Source organism: Rhinoderma darwinii, chromosome 1 (assembly GCF_050947455.1).
Source record: "Rhinoderma darwinii isolate aRhiDar2 chromosome 1, aRhiDar2.hap1, whole genome shotgun sequence".
In the NCBI taxonomy this organism is placed as follows: domain Eukaryota; kingdom Metazoa; phylum Chordata; class Amphibia; order Anura; family Rhinodermatidae; genus Rhinoderma; species Rhinoderma darwinii.
The window spans coordinates 445571504-445587415 of NC_134687.1; the positions used below are offsets into that span (position 1 = coordinate 445571504).

General features: G+C 44.4%; 1 protein-coding gene across 2 annotated transcripts in view; it reads left to right on the forward strand.

The window, feature by feature from the left end:
- BICDL1 (BICD family like cargo adaptor 1) overlaps positions 1 to 15912 on the forward strand; it is a 100103-nt gene that overhangs the window by 70340 nt on the left and 13851 nt on the right. For both annotated transcript variants that reach the window (XR_012849638.1, XM_075831144.1), the window contains exons 5-8: positions 7279 to 7458; positions 8940 to 9158; positions 10921 to 11064; positions 11667 to 11797. Coding sequence is in view for 1 of the 2 variants with exons in the window: in XM_075831144.1 (XP_075687259.1) it covers positions 7279 to 7458; positions 8940 to 9158; positions 10921 to 11064; positions 11667 to 11797 (674 nt within the window). In the remaining variant the exon portion in view is untranslated. The remainder of the gene's footprint in view (positions 1 to 7278; positions 7459 to 8939; positions 9159 to 10920; positions 11065 to 11666; positions 11798 to 15912) is intronic.

Genomic DNA, 15912 nt, shown 5'->3' on the forward strand with positions numbered 1-15912 from the left:
GGAGTCGATACCCACTACCGGGACAGGTTTAGGCAAATCAATCAGAGGCATAGCAAGGGACATAGCAAATTCCACAGACATGATATTAGTAGAGGACCCTGAATCCACGAAGGCACTGCCGGTAGCAGACCTACCACCAAAAGAGACCTGAAAGGGAAGCAAGATCTTAGTACGTTTCATATTTACGGGAAATACCTGTGCGCCCAAGTGACCTCCCCGATGATCACTTAGACGCGGAAGTTCTCTGGCTGCAATCTTACGCTTAGGACAGTTGTTCACTTGATGCTTGTCGTCCCCACAGTAGAAGCAGAGACCATTCTTCCTGCGGAATTCTCTACGTTGTTGGGGGGACACGGAGGCCCCGAGTTGCATAGGTATCTCTGAATCTTTCGGGGAGGAACGAAGCAACGGAACTTCGGGAGGCATCATGGGGGTGTCGGAGGAGAAAACACATAAACGTTCACGTTGTCGTTCCCTGAGACGTCGGTCAAGTCGTACCGCTAAAGCCATAACCTGGTCTAGGGAGTCAGAAGAGGGATAGCTAACTAGCAGGTCTTTCAGGGCATTCGACAGACCCAACCTAAACTGGCACCTTAAGGCAGGGTCATTCCACCGAGAAACTACGCACCACTTCCGAAAGTCAGAGCAATACTCCTCAACAGGTCTCTTACCCTGACTTAAGGTCACCAGCTGACTCTCGGCAAAGGTAGTCCTGTCAGTTTCGTCATAAATAAGTCCGAGAGCAGAAAAGAAACAATCAACGGAGGAAAGTTCAGGGGCGTCAGGAGCCAAGGAGAAGGCCCACTCTTGGGGCCCTTCCTGGAGCCGGGACATAATTATACCCACCCGCTGGCTCTCAGAACCTGAGGAATGAGGCTTTAAACGAAAGTAGAGCCTACAACTCTCCCGAAAGGAGAAAAAAGCCCTCCGGTCCCCTGAGAACTGGTCGGGCAACTTGAGGTGGGGTTCAAGAGGTGCGGTGAGGGGAACTACCAGGGTAGCATCAGGCTGGTTGACCCTCTGAGCCAGGGCCTGGACCTGTAGGGACAGACCCTGCATTTGCTGAGCCAGGGTCTCACGGGGGTCCATAGTGGTGTCAGGGACCAGGGGTAGACTAGGTATGGGCTTGTGATTATGTAATGGCAGGGGGTAGGGAGACGGACAAGTGAGCCCTAATCTACCCGCCACTCTGTCCCTGCCTACTTGCAACGACCCGCCCTAGGCGACGGGGTACAACTGGGCGGCGGTCCCTGCGCTCAGTAAGTGCACGACAAACACGACAAACATACAAAGGAACACAAGCAAGGAAAAGGGGCCGTTGCCCACGGCAACACCGTGAGCAACCAGAGTCGTGAACGAGCCGAGTCAAGCCAGGAGTGTGCGAGGTACAAAACGAAAAGCAGAAGAGTAGTCGGTAAGCCAGGGTCTGTATGGAGCAGGATCAAAAATAGCAGGAGCTGTAGCTGGGCCAGGAAACCACAAGGAAAGAATCACAAGCACCGAGGGACAGGAAGTGCAGGCTTAAATAGACCGAGGGCGGGAGTTAGCTGAGTCTGGCCAGGTTACGATAGGCTCTCCCACTCCTAAGCCTGCCAGCCTGAATGGTGGAAGCAGGAGTCAGTCTCAGGGATGTATTCTCAGGTGCTGACTGATTAGTTCTGGGAGTTAACCCCGAAGCTGTGCCTGGCAGATCCTTTACAACAGCACTACCAATTTACCTGCCTACCCTTCGGGATTTCGTCCGCACCCCGTGTGTTCACGAAAATCGTGATGGTCCTAACAGCAGCACTGAGGCTGAAAGGGATATGTGTGGTCCCTTACTTGGACGACTGGCTAATAAAAGCATCATCAGAGTCCCTTCTAAAAGAACATCTCCAAACCACATTGGAGTTTCTTCGCTTTCCTGGGTTCCTGGTTAACTTCAGAAATTCACAGCTCTCACCATCACAGAATCTGAAATTTTTAGGGTTCATGGTGAATTCCCAGTCGATGACAGTCACATTGTCTCCAGAGAGGATTGCTGCAATCCGGGGTTCAATAGAACGCCTTATTTGCCATCTGAATATGTCGTTTCGAGGAGCTATGAAAATCCTAGGTCTAATGACCTCATCCATAGATGCGGTCCCCTGGGCCAAAGCCCATATGAGATCATTACAGCTCGACATCCTCAGGGCCTGGGACAAAAATGTCAGAAATCTGGACGCCCTCTTCAAAGTCTCCAACTTCACCCTTCAAGACCTCAGCTGGTGGTTAATCCCGAACACTCTCCGGTCCGGCAAGTCTCTGGTTCCCCCACCACAGAAAGTCCTCACAACGGATGCCTCCTCCTGGGGCTGGGGTGCCCATGTAGATCACCTATTGGTTCAGAACAGATGGAGTCAGAGGGAAGTGTCACTATCCTCCAACATGAAGGAACTCAGAGCAGTGAGATTGTCGCTAATGTCCTTTCAATCCCATCTGAGAAATACCCAAATCCTGATCCAGTCAGGCAACCTTGCAACTGTGTTCTATGTAAACAAACAGGGAGGAACGAGGAGTGCCTCAATGTCAACCGAGTGCAGACGACTTATGAGTTGGGCAGAACAACATTCATTGGGAATTTCTGCAGTTCACATCAAGCCGCAATATCCTCCATCCAGGGGAGTGGAGTCTCAAACCTCAGGTTTTCAGCAGCTTAGCTGCCACGTGGCGAATGCCAGACGTGGATGTGATGGCATCAGAAGAGAACAACAAAGTCCTCAGCTTCTGTTCTCTGTACCATACTGTAGCATTAGATGGCCTGTCTGTCATTTGGGGAGGAAGATTAATCTACATTTTTCCTCCCCTCCCCTTAATACCCAGAGTATTGAAAAAAGTTTGGGACGAGAAAGCGGAAGCAATTGCAGTCCTGCCATTTTGGCCCCGCAGGGCCTGGTTCTCCCTAGCATTGTCTCTCTCGAAGGGCAGGTTCCTGAAACTACCAGTATCACCGGACCTCCTGACCCAGAAAGGGGTGTATCACCCGAACCCTCGCAGTCTACATCTCACGGCCTGGAGACTGACCGGGAGAACCTGACAGAAATGGGACTTTCATCAGAAGTTATTAATACCTTGCTGTCAGCTAGACGACCTTCAACGGTCAAAGTATACAACAGAGTTTGGACCCTGTTTACCTCCTGGTGCTCTAAAAATTCAGCAAACGTAGTCTCTCTGAATACTATCCCACAATTTCTTCAGGAGGGCTTCAATAAAGGTTTAAAGCTAAATACCCTTAAGGTGCAGTTCACGGCAATTAATGCCCAACTGCAAAATTGTTTCTCCAACCAGCAGTTTGTGAAGACCTTCTTCAAGGCTTTAAGAAACCTTAGCCCAGTCTCTCAGGTACCCTCTCCTTCCTGGGACCTTTCAATAGTGGTGTCGGCTCTAACAAAGCCACCGTTTGAACCCATGCAAGAGTCGTCCATCAGATTTCTCTCCTTCAAGGCCTTCTTCCTGGTGGCAATCACGTCGGCCAGGCGCATGAACGAGCTGAAGGCCCTGTCTTCTACTATGTACCATTGTACCATCCCTGGGTTCTTGCCTAAAGTTCCTTCCTTTAGGAATATAAATCAAGAGATATTATTGCCAGTTCTCTTCCCCAAGGTGAAGATCAGGAAAATTGGCATACAGTGGATGTGAGAAGAGCAGTTCTCACCTATATTCAAAGGTCAAAGGCTTTTAGGAAAACAGAAAATCTGTTTCTTCAACATGCCGGTCCTAATAAGGGACAAAAAGCAAGTAAAGACACCCTAGCAAGGTGGATTAGATCAACTATTTAAAAATGCTATCATCTCAGTGACCTTCAATCTCCTCTGCAGATCAGGGCACATTCCACACGCTCTACAGCTACCTCATGGGCAGAAGTCGGGCATATCCCCCTTGGATCAAATCTGCAGAGCGGCTACATGGGCATCCGCATCAACTTTTGTCAAGCACTACAGGCTCGACTCACTGGCATCAGAGGGTTCTCTATTTGGCAAAAGATTACTTGAAATGGCGTCTGCTATGCCGCCCATATAGCTATTGCTTGGCAAGTCCCATATGTGTTGTGCTGCCAAGGACGATCAGGAAAACGAAAATTTATTCACCGAATTTTTTATTTCCTGGAGTCCGTAGGCAGCACAAGCTCCCCCCCCCCCCACCCCTGGCAGGACTATTGCTTCGTAAGAATACGCTGGGGCCCGGTTTCCGGTACATACTTATAGGGGAAGTCCCTAATTGTTTAATTGCTTAATGCTTATTGATAATTAGCCTGTCTCTGCTTGATTGTACCTAGGGGACTAAAACCCATATGTGTTGTGCTGCCTACGGACTCCAGGAAATAAAAATTTCGGTGAGTAAATTTTCGTCTATCTATCTATCTATCTATCTATCTATCTATCTATCTATCTATCTATCTATCTATCTATCCATCCATCCATCCATCACACTTCTTGGGACGTAATTGGAGCCGTTTTTCATTGAATCCAATGAAGAACAGCTCCAAATTACGTCCGTAATTGACGCCTCGCAAAACGCGAGTACGAGCAATTACGTCTGAAATGCAGGAGCTGCTTTCTCCTGAAAACAGCTCCGTAATTTCAGCCGTAATTGACGTTATCGTGTGCACATACCCTTAGGGTATGTTCACACCGCTTAGCAAAATACATCTGAAATTACAGAGCTGTTTTCGCCTGAAAACAGCTCCTGATTTTCAGACGTTTTTGTAACTACTTGCGTTTTTCGCGGCGTATTTTACGGACGTTATTGGAGCTGTTTTTCAATGGAGTCAATGAAAAACGGCTACAAAAACGTCCCAAGAAGTGTCCTGCACTTCTTTGACGCGGGCGTCTCTTTACGCGCCGTCTTTTGACAGCGTAAAATGACACCTCGTGGGAACAGAACATCGTAAAGCCCATTGAAAGCAATGGGCAGATATTTGTAGGCGAAATGGAGCCGTTTTTCCAGGCGTAATTTGAGGCGTAAAACGCCCGAATTACATCTGAAAACAGTGCGTGTGAACATACCCTTAGGCAGGGTTCACACGACCTATTTTCAGACGTAATGGAGGCGTTTTACGCCTCGAATTACGTCTGAAAAAACGACTCCATTATGCCGACAAACATCTGCCCATTACTTTCAATGGGCTTTACGATGTACTGTGCCGACGACCTGTCATTTTACGCGTCGCTGTCAAAAGACGGCGCGTAAAATTATAGCCTCGTCAAAAGAAGTGCAGGACACTTCTTGGGACGTAATTGGAGCCGTTTTTCATTGACTCCAATGAAGAACAGCTCCAAATTACGGCCGTAAAAGACGCCCCGCAAAACGCGAGTACGAGCAATTACGTCTGAAATTCAGGAGCTGTTTTCTCCTGAAAACAGCTCCGTAATTTCAGACGTAATTGCAGTTATCATGTGCACATACCCTTAGGGTATGTTCACACAGCCTATTTTCGGCCTATTTTCGGGCCGTAAACGCCCAAAAAATCAGAAGCCGAACGCCTCCAAACATCTGTCCATTGATTTCAATGGGAAAAACTGCGTTCTGTGCCGACGGGCTGTTTTTTTACGCGGCCTGCATGTCACTTCTTCTGCCGTTTTTGGAGCCGTTTTTCATAGACTCTATAGAAAAACAGCCCCAAAAACTGCCGTAAAAACGTGAGTGGCTGAAAAAATGTCTGAAAATCAGGAGCTGTTTTCCCTTTCAGACTTTTTGAGTTTGTGTGTGAACATAACCCAAGACACAAGATCTAGAGATTGACTTTCGGATTAACCTTTTAAAGGTCTTTTCTGGCTAACTGCCTTACAATCGAAGAAAGGAACTGCAGCACTCAAGATAATCCAAAGAAGTGTATTTGATTTATTCACCAAGCATAAAAACACTTGCAACGTTTCAACCCATGAATGGGTCTTTATCAAGCATGCTTCCTTTCTTCGATTGCATATTGATTGTCTCCCTTGGACCTGGGATTCTTTGCTGCGTGCACCACCCATGTTTTGTGACTGTGCTGCTGTTTTCCTGAATATTAACTGCCTTACAAGTTATTGGCCACATAAGAAATGCGACTAATAACACATCATTCTATGTACAAGTTCATGTTGTCCAGAACATCAAGTAAGTCCGCAGCGAACTCGAAAATATTATCTCAGCATGACCTCCACCGCTATCCCCCGTTAAAGGGTTATTCCCAACATATACTTTTATGTCCAAGTGTCCTGGAGTGTAAATGTATTAATATCTCTAAAATCTTTCTGTAGTGCAGCGGTTTCCAGCTTTGGCCCCCTCTCCACCCCATTCCGTCTTCTTTGTTGCGGTGGTCACCCCTATGGAAATGACCGCCGCCGCTTGTTTGTAATCTCCTGCCGCGCTCGCGCAGTTTCCCCTGTCTCTGCTGGCTGGATTCCCGGGAGCGCGCTGAGGCTCCGATCTCCCGAATCTTCCTCCTCCCCTGCTGGTCATATTATTTGTAAGCCATGGCTCCAGGGCTAGCACAGTAACCCTGGAGCTGTTCCCTTCATTTGCACTCGGTTTTCTGTGTAAGCTCGATGCCGCTGTCAGAAGTTTATGATAGCAGCATCAGGAGCGCGTACACAGAGATGGTGGCGAAGAGAGAGATGGGTGAGCGATATGCCTACATTTCAGGAAATGCCAGGGTACGAGAAGCAGGGAAAACAGAAGGAGCCAAGAGGAGTATTGAGATGTGAATGACTGCAAGGGGTGCAAAATACGACTTTTTCATATATAAATTATTTACGGTACCTAAAAAAATAATTTAAAAGGGAGTTGGGAATAACCCTCTAAGGAGGGATAACCAGCAGGCATAATTGGCAAAGTTTCCTTCTTTAACTTACGAAGACCTCATGACATTCTAGAGAAACAGGAGAAACATATAAGATGTGTGTGTGTGTGTGTGTGTGTGTGTGTATATATATATATATATATATATATATATGTACATATATGTACGCATATATATATATATATATATATATATATATATATATATATAGCATAAGCATATAATTTTCTATGTAATTACGTCCGAAAAATTGCATAAACAAATTTATAAAGCTGCCTCAATGTGATTTTAAGAACTTCTTCAATAAATATGCTGTGATAAGTAGGATAAATAGTATAAAAAGTCTCAACAAATCAAATGAAATTTCAATTTTTTAAATTGTTCTCTTCCCATAGAATCTTTTTTATTTCTCATTTAAATTCCTGAATTCCATTTTTGCTATAAAAGCTATATAGATTTGGTTTCTGCTTCTTCTGCAGCTGGGCGAGAGTCAGCTGGAGTTGGAAGAGCTACGACATTCTTATCGGCAGCTGCAGATGAAAATGGAAGAGCTCAGAGATGAGAAAAGTCTCCAACATCTAAACAGCACAAGTACCTCACTGCTGTCAGAGATTGAACAGAGCATAGAGGCAGAAGAGCAGGAGCAGGAGCGGGAGCAGGTAAACGCGCCAACCGCCTCCACATTTACATTATTGGAAAATAACACCTAATGGTCCCGAAATATTCCATAACATTCCTGTGGTCAACTTTAATCTGTAGTCAACGTTCAGGCATAAAAGCATCTTTGGTCAGTCCTTCTGTAGGGTAACCCCCAAAGTCACAACATTCACTATTTTAATGGGGGGAAAAATTTCAATAGGGCTAGCTTTTTGGGAATGGAAATGGTACATTTGCAATGCATGTTTCTAATGTTTAGAAATGAGGACGAGCAATAATATTAAAACAGACCGTTCTAGACATGTGGTCAAACTTTGTTCTTTGAGTTGACTGCCACCGCCCTACTATAACTGCCGGCTGAATGTGCAGAACCCCTGAAGAGATGATGTGTAGCGAAAACATATTGTGGGAGTCCACATAGAAAAGTGCAGGGACACTGTAGGGATAGAACTGCAATCTTCGGCATCCTTTTCAGGGCGGTACTCCTGCCACGGGCTGCATTGAGGGCAAAATAGAGGGAAACTGTACGAATCTGGAGCACAACTGAATAGACTAAGTGTGCCTATAGGAATGACTGGGACTCTTACTATAATGACTCCAATTCTGTCTGACTCCTTTTCAATGGCATAGGAATAATAACCAATATGTCAGTTGTTGGGGAACCGGATATGTCAGGTTGAATTTAAACCATGTCCGATTCTTTGTTTCCTCCAGAGAGGATTCTGGCAGCTACTTATCCCCACCAACACCACCACCACTGCCACCAACACCACCACCAACACCACCACCACTACCACCACTATTTAAATAGTGTGTATTCTCAGCCGACTCAAACATGGATGGTAATGTGGGAGGGAGGTGTCCGCTGTCAGCCAAATGGTTGTTTGGCAGAAAACTAATGTCTTTGGCCAGTTTATAATTTATATGCATAGATTTTGGCTATAAATCAGCCCGTGATCAATGCTGGGTCATAGCAAGGTGAAACTGCACATATATTAAGGAACAGAGTATAATCCAATTTCATTATCCTTTATAAACCGGTATGATCTGATAATAAAGAATTCATTTCCTAGTGACTTTCATGTCGTCCTGTCAGCAGACACAGTTTTTACAATGGTGTCTCTGCTACTCCATTAAACAGGATTAAAACAAATCATAACTGGAAATATAAGTTTATTTTATTACTGTACGTGTTGTGCTCCGTTGATGGATTACAGTCCTACCAAGACCCGGAAACACTGCCCTAAACCTAAAAAATGAGGAAGAATCTGTGTGTTAATATAATGATATCATTAATAATGTATTTGTAATTGTACTTATAATAGTAAATCCAATATTTTACCTGGGAACACATTGCATTAATGGTGATTATAATACGGCGATGTGTTAATGGTGATTATAATACGGCGATGTGTTAATGGTGATTATAATACGGCGATGTGTTAATGGTGATTATAATACGGCGATGTGTTTTCACTTTCAGTTGAGGCTGCAGCTCTGGGAAGCACACTGCCAGGTCCGATCTCTGTGCTGCCAACTTAGGGGAAATGAAAGTGCAGATTCTGCTGTGTCCACTGACTCCTCTATGGATGAATCTTCTGAAACCTCATCTGCCAAAGACGTGCCAGCCGGGAGCCTCCGCACTGCCCTGAGTGAACTGAAAAGCCTTATATTAAGCATACTGGATACTTGCGAAGCAGCGGTACTTCATCTATTAAATAAATAAATATATATATATAAATATGTTTATATAGGGTTATTGATAAATTCTGGCTACAAAGGATGGGTTTTGTGTGGTGGCAATATCACATGCTTGCTCAAGTTGAAGTTGTCTGAATAGAATAATTGAACACTTATATAAGTGTTAAAATTAATGATAAAAAGTTATACAATGACAAATGGTAGTGAATGACTCAATAAGGCCGGGTTCACACGAGCATGTTACGTCTGTAAAGAACGGAACGTATTTCGGCCGCAAGTCCCGGACCTGGAACTACTGTCCCATACTGTTTTCACTGTGTTCAGTCCGGGACTTGTGGACGAAATATAAGACAGGTTAACCCCTTCTCGCACCATGATGGGCTATTACGTCCTGGTGCGGGGGGAATGTATGGAGCATTCTCACGCGCTGAGATCGCTCCTTACGCTGCAGGTGTCAGCTGTGTGTTACAACTGACACCCGCGGCTAACAGCCTGGCCGTTTGACCCCTCAAATGCTGCGGTGAATTGTGACGGCAGCATCTGAGGCGTTAAAAAGATGGGGGCGGCCCGCTCTGGCAGGTTCATTGGCGCCCCAACAACGCGATCGTGGGGTGCCCATGTTCGTCATGGCAGCCCAGGGGCCTAATGAAGGCCCCCAGGACTGCCTTCACTCTGCCACTGTTAAGCCCTTAACAGAAGCCTGTAAAAATTACAATATATAATGCAATACATTAGTATTGCAGTGTATTGTACCAGCGACCCAACGATCGCTGGTTCAAGTTCTCTAAGGGGACTAATAGATTGTGTAAAATAAAGTTAAATAAAGTTTTTAGTAGTTAAAAAAAAAATAATAATAATTAAAAGTTCAATAAAAACCGACGTAAAAATAAAAAAAGTTATGACTCTTGGAATGTGGTGAAACATAATGATTTTTTATTAACAAATAGTTTTTTCTTTGTAAAAGAAGTTAAATATAAAAGATAATATATAAATTTGGTATCACCGTAATCGCATTGAGCCACAGAATAAAGTTAAGTTGTCGTTTTTACTACACGGTGAAAGCCGTAAAAACAAAACTCAAAAAACCATGGAGGAATCACAGTTTTTTCCAATTTCAGGCCGCAAATATTTTTTTCCCCATTTCCCAGTACATTATATGGTACTTTAAATGGTGCCAATAGAAACTACAACTCCTCGCGCAATAAATTAAAAAAAGCCCTCACACCGCTCTATTGATGGAAAAATAAAAAAGTTATGGCCCTTGGAATGCGGGTAGTGAAAAGTGAAAATTAAAAATAAAAAAAATGCCTTTGTCCTGAAAGGGTTAAATAAAAACAAAAAAAACCTATCTTTTCTCCTTAATATTGTTCCATCATTTGCCAGTAATCTTTGCTTGATATCTGGATGAAAGTGCAGTGATAGCCGTAATTTTAGATGCCACCAGCTTTTGTATTTCCTTTATCTGTATCTACAGTAGCCAATCCCTGCCCAGACACAAGAGACAGATAAATGGTTAATGAATATTGTAAGCAGACATACACATTTCTCCCTATTTACCAACTCTGCCCACCATGTCAACTTGTCCCACATGCATGAACAGTCAGGATTGGTATTTAGGGGGGGGTTACAGATCGCGTCTCCCCCACATCCTTAGGAGGAGAAATAAGAAATGCATTTCTTGCTAGCAGTGGCATATATAAGATCTGGTTTAGTATTTTATCATTTTACACATCAGGTTTATCATTATTTTCATTTCTTTATAGAGTTCACGAAAATGTGAAGATGATGGTTTGGAAGATCAGATAAAACGGACAAGTGAAGACTCCAAAGCTCTAAGGGAACTCTTACAAGGAGAACAAGTAAGAATGAAGCAAACATTTGAGGAGCTACAAAGGCTTCATAAACAGGTACAACATAATGAAAACATAGTTCATTGGACCCGCAGTTATGGCAGCAACATCTTACTGGCGGGTTTCCTATAATATTTAGGATTGCACACCCATTGTAAGGGCTTGTCCACACACAACGGAATTGCTGCAGAAAATTTCTGCAGCAATTCCGTTGAAAGTTAAAGACTTTCCGCTGCGGCAAAATCGCATCATTTCCTGCATTTTTTGCGGGAGAAAATGGTGCGTAAATTGCTGCTTTTTTCTCAATGTTAGGAGATGGAGACATCTCCTATGAAAAACGCAGCAATTCTGCACACGTTCTGTAGCAGGAATTGACATCCTGCGGTCCGAAAACGCACCGCAGGTCAATTTCAGCTCGGAAATTTTAGGCGGCATGTGGATGAGATTTCTTAAATCTCATCCACTATCCTGCTACTGTATTCTGCTGCGTTTTTTTCTGTCCTAAATCCTGGCCGGAAAAAAACGCGGCAATTCCGCAGCGTGTGGACGAGCCCTAATTCAGTATTGAAGTCTAGGTAAAGAAGTCATGCAATGCCTTGGAATATCTTTACAATAATTTAGCCTACTTACTCTAACCACAATATCATGTTCTCTGCCAGGTAACCTTATTGAGTGTGGAAATGAGTGCGCTCAAAGAAGAACGGGACCACCTCCTGGAGCTCACCCAAAATAATGAGACACATGAACATCTGCTGAAGGCTATAAAGGATCGAGATGAAGCTATAGCCAAGTAATGCAAATTTTCATTGCCTTGTTTAGATTTCTGCCTTCACTGGAGAATTCTTGTTTAGTAGCTATTATTCTGGTGGCCTAAATGGCTGATACCATAGAAGTTAGATATTAGCATTATGTGAGCAAAATAGTGCATTTCTATTTGCCATATCAGTCAGATTTTTAATACATAATATCAGCCCAAATTGAAAAATCAACAGTTTTTATCATTATGGGTATGTTCACACAGGGCAGATACGCTGCGTAAAAGCAGACAGCTTATCCACCCTGCGTGCCCCAGGGAATTCCAGACGAAAAACCGCAACAGATTGTGGTGGTTTTTCGGACGGAATGTCCGCTGTGGAAATCTGCACATAAAAAAAAAAGTTTCATACTTACGTAGCCATGATGACGTGCGCCTCTGACGTCCTGCAGCCTGGCCTCCTGGGATGCCATTTTATCCCATGTGACCGCTGCAGCCTATTATTGGCTGCAACAGTCACACTGGATGAAACGTCATCCCAGGAGGCCGGACTGGACGAAGAAGCACAGAATTCTGGGTATAAGATTTTAGATTTTTTTCAGAGTTTTGTTTTTTGTGGCTAAATCACAGCTTTTCCCTATCACCCTATGACAGCACCCATGGAAAGACCGCCTCCTACACCGGACAGGAAACAAGAAAAAGGATTCATTTAAAAGGCGGGAACACCCCCATCATCCCCAGTACTGTTTCCTGTCCTTTGGACAATGGCAGGGACAATATAGGATTCAAGTACGGGCACACTGCAGGGGCCCAGCCTGTATCTGAGAGACTCATGGGGTCGGGGATAGTCTGATTCCCCCACTTCAAACGCCTGTCAGTGAACGCTCTGTGCCTCCCTTCCCCTGCTGTTTGCGGGGCCATTGGGTGCTTCTCCTGGTAACGGACTGCAGCAGCATCATGTTGTCTGGGGGGGTGCGCCTGGGGGCCTCGTGCACAGCTTGGAACCTCTACAGGACTTGATTGTATGTTTTCCGGCGCTTTAGGCTTCCGGCTAGTGGAGCCGTTGTGAGACGCAACCGGAAGTGACGTGAGTTACTTCCGGTTTCCTGTGGCTGGCGGTGAGATGACGCTCGTGGTCTGGGCCGGAAGTGAAAGGGGCCCAGCCAGTCTTAAGAGAGCTGCGTCTTGGCAGGATCTACTGCAGCTCTCCAGCTTCCTAGTGTTTGGAGATGGAAGCTTCTCAGCGCGCCGATCCCTGTGACACTGGCACAGATGCCGGATCGGTACACACTGGTGGGGTAAGCCAGTTACCCCTAGTTGTTTCCTTGACACATTTTTGCTGTAGAATATTATTTTTTAAGGGCTCTAAGGACCTGGGGAAAAGATCAGCTAAACTTAAAAACAGAGAATGTGGCATTTGTAAGAAATAGCTCCCCATGGCCGGCCTATGTAAAATCCCTCTGTAAAGCCTGTTTTTAGAAGGTTTTAGAAGATGAGGGCCCATCTCTTTTCAGGAGTTAAAAATTACAGGCTAAAATGTAAAGCTTTAAGTAAGGAACGTCCTGGCACTTCATCTGCTAGATCTAGAGCAGTCTCATCTTCTAGTGATGATAAAGTTAATTCAGGAGCAGAGGAAGAAGAGGGTATACTGGATTCCAACTATGACTCCTCTTCAGAAGAAGAGCTCTTGGGGGAAGTATTTTTCCTGCGGAAAATATAGATTTATTAGTCAAAGCAGTGAGGGCCACTATTGATCTAGAGGATTCTAAAGAGGCTAGGTCAGTCCAGGATATAATGTTCGAAGAATTAAGGCCCAGAAGGAGAAGAGTGCTCCGATCCACAAAAACATCAGAGCCCTAATCTCCAGGGAATGGAAAAAAACATACAGAATTTTTTTTATTCCACGATCAGTTAAAAGGACGTACCCTTTTGAGGAAGAAGAGTCTTCTGCCTGGGATAGGTCTCCTAGAATTGCCGACCCAGTGGCAAAAATTTCAAAAAAGGTTTTTCTAACCTTTGAGGATGCGAGTTCACTAAGGGATCCTATGGATAAGAGAGTGGAGGTATACCTAAGAAAAAATTGGGAAGCTACTACCTTAGCTTTCAAATCTGCTATTGCAGCAACATGTGTATCTAGATCCCTTAAAAACTGGGTTAGCTCGTTAGAAGCCCATATTAAGAGCAGTACTCCCAGAGATTAGTTGCTGGCTTCATTCATTCCTTACACTTAAGTGCAAGAGCAGCAACATTGTCTAATTCAGCTCGTAGAGCTTTATGGCTCAAATGCTGGAAGGGTGATGCGGGATCTAAGTCAAAACTTTGTGCCATACCCTGTCAGGGGAAGTTGTTATTTGACCCATCCCTAGATGATTTACTCGAAAAAGCATCCAATAGGAAAAAGGGCTTCCCCTCAGTGGTACTTCCCATTAACAAAAAATCCTTTCAGAGCAATAAAAGGGAGGACTTTAAACAGTTTAATAAGAACAAAAACTAGAAAGGTCCAAAAAAGAACAAAGGATTTATCTTCAATTCCCAGCCTGATTCCTCCAGAAAAAAATCCCAGCAATGATGCCAGAGGTCCTGTAGTGGGGGGGGGGGGGTGTCTATTGCTGTTTTCCCATGAATGGCAGAGAATTTCAGCCATTCCATAGATAAAATCCATTATAAAAGGAGGATTAAACCCAGATTTTCTTTCATTTCCATCAGAAAGATTTGTTATTACAGACCTGCGCACAGATCCAGAGAAGCAAAGAGCCCTTTCCAAAGAAATATACTCTCTGCTTTTCAAGGAAGTATTAATCCAGGTCCCTTCAGGAGAAAAAGGGAGAAAGTTCTAATCAATGCTGTTTTTGGTAAGAAAACTCAACAGTTCTTATCGGACCATTAGAAATTTAAAGAAGCTGAATCTAAGCCTATCTTATGAGAAGTTTCGCATGGAATCAATTACTACTGCAAAAAACATTCTCTCTCCGGGATGTGTCATGGCCACTCTGGATCTTTGCAACGCGTATTACCATGTGCCCATCCACAGTCACTTCCAGAAATTCCTAAGAGTGGCAGTATTTCTGGAGAACACTATATGTCATCTACAGTTCAGGGCTCTCCACTTTGGACTCTCACAAGCCCCAAGAGTATTCACGAAAATTGTAGCGGAGATGATGGTCCATATTCGAGAAAAAGACATTGTGATAATACCTTATCTGGACGATTTTCTGCTAGTGGCCGAGTCAGATCGGATTCTTCTTCAACAAATAAAAATAGTAGTGGATATTCTCTTCAAGCTTGGCTGGGAATTAAAGGAGGAAAAATCTAAGCTAGTCCCCTGTCGGCAGTGCATCTTTCTAGGGATAATACTGGACACTGCAACTCAAGTGTCTTCCCTTCCCTTGAAAAAAAAAAACAGAGAGTGGTAATGAGAGTCAGGGAGGTCATACAGAAGAAGGTGGTCTGTTTAAGAGACACGATGTTGGTTCTGGGATTACTAACAGCCTGTATCCCAGCGGTAGAATGGGTCCAGTTCTATTCAAGACTCCTCCAGCATCAGATTCTATCAGAATAGGGCAAGACACAGGGGTCCTTAGATCACAAGATAGTTTTGTCCCCGCAGACATTGCAATCCCTTTCTTGCTGGGTGGATCTGGGAAACCTAGCAAAGGGAATCCCTTGGAAGAGAGAGAATATCTTCAACCTGACGACAGACGCCAGCCCACACGGTTCGGGATCACACGCAGACTATCTTCTTCTACAAGGCATTTGGGATCAAGAGACCAGGGTTCAATCCCAGAATTTCAGGGAACTGATGGCAGTGTTCCTAGAATTATCCCAGTCATTATCAGTAGTCAGGGATCGCATTGTGAAAATATATTCGGACAACACCACAGTTGTGGCATACATAAACAGACAAGGGGGGTACAAGAATCCCAAGTCTGTTGTCCCTGCCTATGAGAATATTCCAGTTAGCAGAACCCTCTCTCAGCTCCCTCTCAGCAATTCATCTCAGGGGGATAGGCAACAAGAAGGCAGATTTCCTCAGCCGTCATCACATCAATCAGGGGGAGTGTAGTCTAAATCAGAAAGTTTTCACTCAGATTACAAAACTATGGGAGGTCCCGGTAATAGACCTGTTTGCCTCGCGAGGAGATCGAAAGGTG